Source organism: Meleagris gallopavo, chromosome 2, assembly GCF_905368555.1.
Source record: "Meleagris gallopavo chromosome 2, MGAL_WU_HG_1.1, whole genome shotgun sequence".
Classification (NCBI taxonomy): Eukaryota; Metazoa; Chordata; class Aves; order Galliformes; family Phasianidae; genus Meleagris; species Meleagris gallopavo.
Window position 1 is genome coordinate 99,320,258 of NC_139405.1, and position 9,281 is coordinate 99,329,538.

The 9,281-nt window shown below is 35.7% G+C and overlaps 2 protein-coding genes across 3 annotated transcripts in view; one reads left to right on the forward strand and one right to left on the reverse strand.

The window, feature by feature from the left end:
- KCNS3 (potassium voltage-gated channel modifier subfamily S member 3) overlaps window positions 1–9,281 on the forward strand; it is a 444,844-nt gene that overhangs the window by 300,399 nt on the left and 135,164 nt on the right. The window lies entirely within an intron of this gene.
- SMC6 (structural maintenance of chromosomes 6) overlaps window positions 1–9,281 on the reverse strand; it is a 32,570-nt gene that overhangs the window by 22,740 nt on the left and 549 nt on the right. For both annotated transcript variants that reach the window (XM_085218062.1, XM_010707962.3), the window contains exons 2-11: window positions 8,797–8,944; window positions 7,111–7,275; window positions 5,249–5,366; window positions 3,577–3,682; window positions 2,387–2,523; window positions 2,130–2,191; window positions 1,276–1,356; window positions 573–674; window positions 309–428; window positions 118–216 (exon numbers count right to left, since the gene is read on the reverse strand). In XM_085218062.1, the coding sequence (XP_085074188.1) occupies window positions 118–216; window positions 309–428; window positions 573–674; window positions 1,276–1,356; window positions 2,130–2,191; window positions 2,387–2,523; window positions 3,577–3,682; window positions 5,249–5,366; window positions 7,111–7,254 (969 nt within the window). In that variant the 5' untranslated portion in view covers window positions 7,255–7,275; window positions 8,797–8,944. The remainder of the gene's footprint in view (window positions 1–117; window positions 217–308; window positions 429–572; window positions 675–1,275; window positions 1,357–2,129; window positions 2,192–2,386; window positions 2,524–3,576; window positions 3,683–5,248; window positions 5,367–7,110; window positions 7,276–8,796; window positions 8,945–9,281) is intronic.

Here is a 9,281-nt window from a genome sequence, read left to right on the forward strand (position 1 = left end):
GCCAAGATGGCCAGCTTCAGTATGTTAAAGCTAAAGGAGCATCCAATTTAAATACTATTTCTATCCCTGAGCCAAAGAAGCTGGAAATTAACATATGGTTTTTAACCTTTTATGTACCTGACATTCCTCCAGCTTCTGATCAAACTTCTCTGTATTTCCTTCTTCAGCTTTGATGCCTTCTCTGATCGGCTGTATTTCTCTCTCCATTTCAGCCACCTAAATATTAGCATATATCAGAACGTCTGCAGTAATTCCGAAGTAATTTAAACTAAGTTTCACTTGAGGAAACATTTTATCAAGAAATTTACCACTGCCCAAGCCATCTTATGCTTCAGCTCTTCAAGATGTTTTTGCATTTCATTCACACACTCGATGCTTTCATAGCGCTCCTTTTCTTCACAGTAAATTCGCTTAAGCTCTTTTAGACGCTTTAGGAAAAAAGTTCAACTGTGAGTACATAAAGCTACAATGCAATGAGACATTGGAAAGGTACGTTTTGGAGCTTAATAGTTCAACTACTAATTATTTCAGTGCTCGAAACAGTACTAACAATTATTATAATTTTAATATACCTCCACTCCTTGTTCTATCTGAAGACGTGTATTTTCTTTAGTTTTCATGATATATGAATAATCTTCTTTCATTTGTTCCAGCTGAGTTGCCTTCATAAAAAACTAAGGGGGAATTAAGAAAAATGCAGATGTCAGATTCAGCAGCAGACCTAAATAACTTTAAGTAATTATCATAGAAAAATCATGGAATCATAGAATGGCCTGAGTTGAAAAAGACCACAATGATCATCTGGTTTTAACCCCCCCCGGCTACGTGCAGGGCTGCTAACCACCAGACCAGGCTGCCCAGAGCTACATCCAGCCTGGATGTGACTCATTCCAACTGCTACACGTGTTATATAATACTTACAGTAAACAACCCATGGGGTACTTTTGTTCAGTAAACTAACTCAGGAGTGTACAAAAACAATCATGAATTTATCAATGCCGTCAGAGGAAAAAAAAAAAAAATTCAAAAAACTGTTTTTGCAAAGTGGATAATTGCTCCAATTAGATATTTAAAATTTAGATTTCTGAAAACGATTTTTCTTTTCCTACCTCTTCCATAACTCCTCTACAAATCTGAAATCAGTATTTTGGTGTCAAATGTTTTGTTTGCTTGTTTTACTGGGCTGCATTTTTTAAATAATTGCTTGAAACCAACTGACTAATTCTGAAAGTTACCATTTATTATTTGATCAAAGTGTTACATGACTTTTCTTACCTTATACTTGTCACCCTCATTTTTAGACTGTAAGAAGAGCTTACTCATCTCTTGGGTTAAAACAGACACAGGATTTTCTACCTGTAATATTGGATATGTTACTTCATTTATATTTTAGGGAAAAAAAGACTTATAATCCCACATCCCTGAAAGCAGGGACACACACACACACACACACGCACACACACTCCAAATGCAACTTTGCAACACAATAAAGGCATCTAAGGAATTGTTTTCACAAGAATCAGTGACTTCTGGGAAGTTTTATTTACTTAACAAGTCCTGAATTGGGAACTTTGTGCAACAACATTTAATTCTTCTTTAATCAACTGCCAAAGTACTGCATTCAATTAAAGGAATTGCCCAATACATTCTTACAGAAGTTTCCACAATAAAATCATTACACAGTAACAGAAGTTTATACTATTTGACAGGTGCAATATTTTGAATAGTGTACATCAAGTATAAAGTAACTGATTTTTCATTAATCACTTAAGCAGGAAAAAAAAAAAAAAGGAAAAAACAAAAAAACGACATTTCTGTAACAGCAGAAACTGAAAGAATCTGCAGGTGATTAAAAAAAACAAACAAAAAAAAGCTTTGCATATGAAAGAAGTCTACCAATGCTGTCTTTCATTGACAGGACATATCAAGCTTGTAGATGACGGTGAACATTGACCTGCATGGAATAAGGTCTTATCCAGCACTGTACAAGGTTTATTAAATTGTAATGCTCTCTTGCCATTGTAAGTGATCATAAAAAACAAGGAAAAGGCAAACTTCTCTCATTTAGAAAAATGAAACATCACAAGCTAATGTCTTAAGTTAAACAGAATTTAAGCACTAACAATTACCTGTATATTAAAGTGATCAAGCATTCCTAAGAGTTCCTCCTTTTTTGAAGAAATGACAGTACCTAATGGAGAGAGGAAGTGTGTTTGAGAGAGAAAAGTAACTGCTGTTGACATGCCAACATACTGCAGTCTAACATGCCAACACAGATACAGAGAAGTTAACCTTGTAAGAAAATCCTTCATTAACATTAATGCATTTAAAGTAATTAAACCATTAAACCATTTAAAGATTGAGGGCAAAACAAACTATCACCAACCAGATTTGCTTTTCAGTCTGTAAGTTCTGCTCCCTTCCAGATTAATGTGTGTATTCACAATAATAGAATCACCATACAGTTCCGGTTTAAATGCATCTCTGCCTTGGTTTTGCAGTGTTACTGAGATATCTGCAGAGCTAAAGGAAAAAAAAAAAAAAAGTAAACACACAAGCACCCACAGATAGCTGAAATGAGTTATAAATTAAAAAGAAAAATAAAATCAGAACTTAATTTTCCACAAAAAGTCATTCGTAGTACAGATTGGAACAAAACATACTGATATCAAAACCAAAACAGCATTGAAGACAAGTGGACAAAAAGATCATCACAATCTGTTTTATTTGCACCTTCAGGAAGTCATGAGCAAAAGCAAATGTGCAGACTCTCCCACTTTTCCTTCATACCTCAGTACCTTTATCTTTAGGTTGCATTATCAAGTTCCTTTCTGGTTGTTCTCCTATCTCCAGGCTGGCTTACAAATTGCTTGGCTTGTATAGCCATCTCTAAACAAAGTAACCTATAGTTCACTACTTAAGGGTTGTTTGTTTTTCTTTTTGGAAAAGAAGGGATGTGGTTTCAATTCTGAATTCAGATATTTTGTTTCTAATGGGAATGCTGAAATGTTATTACACAAGACAGGTACTGAAGCAATTTTACTCCAGATATTTCTGAAAGGAAAAGTCTGGGGCTTCAAGTTGCAGTTTTATGTAAATACAAAGAATCAACCCTCATCTTTTTTCTGTTTTCCCTAAACATACTATCCCCACTCTTGCAGCAGACATTAATTCACATCCTTCACATTAAATAATTCCCCCCATGTGTCAAGGTCTTTGCACTGTGCATACACTCATGTCACTAGAAAGAAAGAATTAAACTCATGCTCACAGAACAGTAATGATTCATTTCTGGTGAACTTTTCAAATGAACTCTTCAATCTGTAGGATATTCAAGTACATCTAATACATGAGAACTAACTTAAGCAGTACCCTTTGCTGTGCATTGGCAAATAGTATGCTACTGGTACATTTCTCTTTATTTTTAACGTGCCCCTTCCAGCATTTTGATTTTTATTTCTATCTGTTAGACCTAGTAGGGGAACAGAGAAGAATTAAGTTGCCAGAATACTGAGCAAGTAACCTGAATCAGTCTCGAAACATATTCCACCTTAAAACTAAGGAAGTTATACTTACCTCTCTCCACTTTTTACAAACAATTTTAACGAGGAACCTCTATTAGTAGCAGTGGCTTTTCCTCCAAGTCCAACAATCAGCGCAGTTAAAACAGAACTTTTTCCACCTGAAACAGAAGCACTGAAGGTTTTTTTTTTCTTCAAACAAAAAACAAGGAAACAGAAAAAAAACAGAAGTTACTGTGACTTCGTCTTCAGTTCATTTGTACTAGAAGTTGTTGACTGCTTACATATTCAAGCAGTTAGATCTCAACTTGTCAGATATATAGAACAGCCACAAACCTAGGAAAGAATATCATAAGTCAGGCATTTCCAAGTTTCTCCGCCAGAAAACATGCTGAGCCAAACTTCATTAATTTGTGTTCAATGAGATGTTCTATCTCAAGAAGAAAGAAAATTCCGTTTCTTAAAAGCACACAGAAAACACATATAATACAAAAGAAACCAAACACATATTATCACTTAGTTAACTACCAGGGAAATTTTAAGCCCTCTTTAATATCTATGTATAATTTTTGAAATTCTCCCTCCAAAATAAATTAACTTGGGTAAGTATTACATCCTGCTAAAACGGTTTCAAGTTAACATATATTTGGACAACTACTGTGTATTTAAAAAATGAATATATGCCTATGTGAAACTTAAATTTATGTATAATTTAGCTATGAAAAGTTTTGCTTATCTTTCATAAATGTCTGAATTTAAAACTCTTTTCACTAGCTCTGCACTACTAGGATAGACTGTGATTCTCCAGTATAAAATTGAATCCATCTACAGCCAATGGGATGAAGTTCAACCAGACCAAATGCCAGGTCCTGTGCTTTGGCCACAACAACCCCAGGCAATGCTACAGGCCTGGGGCAGAGTGGCTGGAAGACTGCGTAGAGGAAATGGACCTGGGGGTATTGATTGATGCTCAGCTGAACACGAGCCAGCAGTGTGCCCAGGTGGCCAAGAAGGCCAATGGCATCCAGGCTTGCACCAGAAGCAGTGTTGCCAGCAAGAACAGGGAAGTGATTGTCTCCCTGCACTCAGCTCTGGTGAGGCCAAGCCTCCAGTACTATGTCCAGTTTTGGGCCTCTCACTGCAAGAAAGACATGGAGGCCTGGAGTGGGTTCAAGGAAGGGCGACAAAGCTGGTGAGGGGTCTGGAGCACAGGTCTTATGAGGAGCAGCTGAAGGAGTTGGGAATGTTCAGTTTGGAGAAGAGGAGGCTCAGGGGAGACCTCATTGCTCTCTATAACTACCTGAAGGGAGGTTGTAGTGAGCTGGGGTTTGGCCTCTTCTCTCATGTAACTGGTGATAGGACTAGAGGAAATGGCTTCAAGCTGCACCAGGGAAGATTCAGGCTGGACGTTAGGAAATACTGCTCCTCTGAAAGAGTGGCCAGGCACTGGAATGGGCTGCCCAGGGAGGTGGTGGAGTCACCGACACTGGAGGTGTTCAAGGAACGTTTGGATTTTCCTGAGGGACATGGTTTAGTGAGAACTATTGGTGACTGGTGGATGGTTGGACTGGGTGATTCTGTGGGTCTTTTCCAACCTTGGTGATTCTATGATACAGTCCCCAAAGATTCAGAGATGAAGTAGCAATTCTTTTTCAAATAAAAATTATACATTTTAAAGTTTCAACAAAAGTGTTCTTCTGTATAGCAATGATACCATTAGTACTTACTTCCATTGTTTCCAATAATAAAATTGAGATTTGATCCAAACTGAAAAGGCCCCAACATCGAATGGCACATGAAGTTCTTCAGCTGGATCCTTTCAATTATCCCAGCTTCCCCTACAGTCTAAATAATCAGAATACTACGTCACTTGTGTGTTTTAACGAAACACATTTCACATACCTTAAATATAATGAGAATTCAAATGACTATGATAGAAAGCATGAATGGTAATAAACCACAAGGAAATCAGCATTCATCCATGATACTATGAAAATTGCTCATTACAAAACAGTTGTTATGTAAATCAAGATCAAAACAGCGAAAATTGGTCAGTTCTCTTCCTAACTTATATTTTATATGACATCAAAGATTAAGATCATACATTACAGACAATTATTAGAGCAGTTAATAAGGAGTATCATAGAAAGACTTATTGAAATAACACTGCAAAAAGCCTTGGAGTGACTTTGAGAGAGAGAAGTAGGAGTTAAATTAGGAAGGAGGAAATGAAACTAGGAGCAAAAGAGACATTCCGATGTACAACTCATTACGTACTTTTCTGACAAGAGATTTTTTATTATCAGTGCTTCTGAAAAAAAAAAAAGTGTTCTAAGCAAGAAAAAATTTCAGGAGTGACACAGAACAGAGAGTACTGTTCAAGAAAATTAAGAGTTATATCTCTGTGGGCTATAACTCAACATCAGTATCTTATAATATGCAAAGCCATATATTTAAGCTCAATAAATATTTTTAAAAAGATTACCACCAAACTTAAAATTCAACTACTACAGAAAAAGAGAAAAGAATTTTCATGTCTTCAAGTTTCATTTCATTTCAAACATTTCTGTTATTCATTTGCAAGCGTCAGCTATGAAATGAAAGCATTCAGTGCTTCTTTAAGCAAATCATGTTTTTCTAAATACACTTTCTACTTTTCTTAATACCTTAAACAAATATGCAATAATTCTATAAAGCAAAATCTTTTTGCTTTACTTATTTGTCAATTTCAGTAGTATTCATTCCATAAAACCAGGATACTATACTATACTATAATGCCTCCTATTTTATTATGTTGCTCCATAACGTCAGAGGCAGATGGTGGTGGTATGGGAGTAGAGGTTGAAGTTTCTTGCCAACATTCCATTACATTTTGTTGCTGTGCAGCAGAGTGGCAATCTGATAAAACGGCATTAGACATGGAAGTGCAGATGAAGCAAAGGTGTATCGCTGGGTCACTTGATGTGTAAAACAATGGCACATAGTCTGGAGAATAGAAGGCTCTGGGTAGATCTGATAACAGAATTTCAATATTCAAAAGATGGCTATAACAAAGAAGGGGACAGACTCTTTAGCAAGGTCTTTTGTGACAGGGCAAGGGGAAATGGTTTCAAACTAAGATGGGAGATTTAGAATGGATATAAGGAAGAAGTTTTTACCAAAGGGGTTGTGAGGCACTCGAGGTTGCCCAGAATGGTGGTGAACGCTCTGTCCTTGGAGATGTTCAAAGTCAGACTGGATGGGGCTCTAAGCACCCTGATGGAACTGTAGGTGTCCCTGCTCATTGCACAGGAATTTAATTAAATGATCTTTACGGTTTCCTTCCAACTCAAACAATTCTATGATTCTGTGAAATAGGAGGCACTACTTTCAAGTGACCTACACGTTACTTTATGATCAACTGCCAAAAATACACAATCTAAAAAAAGAGTGAACTCATTCAAAAATCCTATTACAGTCATTACCTCTAATTGTTTCATTTTTTGTATTGGTTCCATTGAATGCTGTATTTAAGACTTACTCCAAAAGTCACAGGTTTACTTTTTTTTAAAATATCAATTTTTTGGGGGGATTTTTTAGAACAACTTACCGATGTTAAAGAGAAACTATTATCAGCTGAAAACCGTGTGTTTTCTTCATCACTGGACTCATCACTATGTTCATCTATGTGTTCTTGTCTCTGTCTTTTGTGGAATGGAGGCTTTGAAACACTTTCTTCCTTTCTCTTACCCATGAGTACTGAGAAAACATGAAACTAACAGAAGATTGAAACTTATAATTTGTTAAGTGAGAACACACCAACAGATAATAAAACAGACTGTATTTATTTAAATTGACACAAGAAATACAAATAGCAAATGTTGCATTAAACTGAAATCTCAGTGAATTCTCAGAGCTGAAATCTCAGTGAATTTAAGCTTAAGCTTAAAAGACTTTATAATAATAAGAAAAACAATTTCATTATTCTAATCACGTTGAGTTTCTGAATTACCAACAGAGGTCAACCTGGATTCTATTTTCTTTGGTATCTTACACTTTGGATATCTACTAAGATTGCTTTTGATTAGTAACAGAGCTCAAGTTTTAGATATACACCACTATCATAAGATGATCAATGCAGGTTTGAATAAAGTGATGTGCACAGTGAAAAGTAAAACGTGTTAATTATATGCATTCAAGAGATCTTGGAAACGAATATCTGAGATACCAAAAAGTAAGAGAGGATAATTTAGATTTATGGTGCTGCTCCCTTGCAGTTTCTGCAGAACGCACACTTGTCTTCGTAAGGTTTTGTCTTTATCATGGAAAGCAAAATGCTGTTGTTTTACTAATGAAGGATTACAGTTCTCTGAGAACATACCTACACATGTATGCATGTACAAATGCTTCCTTTACAAATGGAGAAATAACCCATTGCACTAATGTGGCTACTAAACGAATCTTGCAAAAGTAACAAGGTCTACTCAAGTCACATATAACCAAAACATGAAGTATTAAACACCAGTCAAAATGTAATCTTTTCTGTAACAGGATGTGTTTCTTATTCCTCAAAAAACATTTATTACATTTGTAACATCTAGAGACTGAAAACACTACAGAAGGCAAGCAAGATCATTCAGCCATAGAAGAAAAAAGATCACATTTCTACAAAGACAACACAGAATGGAACAGTAGTCCATTCTATTGATAAATGTTCTCACCATGCTCCAACTAATATCCACCACATGATTTTTTGATGCCAAAATATGTGGAATAATTGGAAACATTTTGGATTGTTTTCCCACTCAGGGTAGACCCATCTGCACACTTTCCTGTGTGACCAACTGTAGGGAATCTGCTTTAGCCAGGGGGCTGGCCTTGATGATTTCTAGAATTCTGCTGTTCTTCTACCTGAGCCAGCTTAATGTACTAGTAGAACATCAGCCTGATTTCAACAGACAAAAGGCTCATACTTACAAGTATCACAGGCAATATCATGTATTACATCAAACACCACAGACATTAAAGTTTGTGACACCACTACAAAGACTACTGAATTTCTTCCATGAGTATTCCTTGACTTTTATAAACAGTGCTTAATAATTTCCTCGTTGTCTTAGTGCACATAGTTGATAAAAAACAATATACAACTCTTTCTATTAAGTGTAAAGGAGAAATTTCAAAATAAAAGACAGAAACACAATAAGCTTCCCATCTGACGTTCTTTTATGTTACACAGTCTAATACCATACTTATAAAGCAAGAAGCAAGTACATTTCATCATACAGTTACATACCTTTTATTGTGTTACTTTCAGTCTCTTACAGAACTATCTCTGTGTTACTCAGATCAGCAAAGGTTACTTGTAAATTCTTGGAATTTATCCATTACTTTAACATGAAGATATATCTTTGTTCACTCTGTTGTTCCATTGAAATCCCACTCTACAAAGAAGAAAAAACATACACATTTTAAATGCTGTAATTAATATTAAAATCAGTGGTATGAATTCCATCTCAACTGGCAAAAATAAACATTAGTACAAGTACATTTTAAGACAAAGTAGGCTAATAGGAAGTCAACAATGAATAATATTGACAAATGTTAACAGAAGTTTGCTATAAGGACTAGACACAACATACATCATATTTTAAATCCGAAGTCTAAATTTATGGCTACACTGCCATATATAGGACTGTGAATGGAAATTTGTGATGACAAAGTCAGGAACATCAGTAATGTAAGTGATAATCAGACTGTCCAAAAGACATTCCAAAAGAC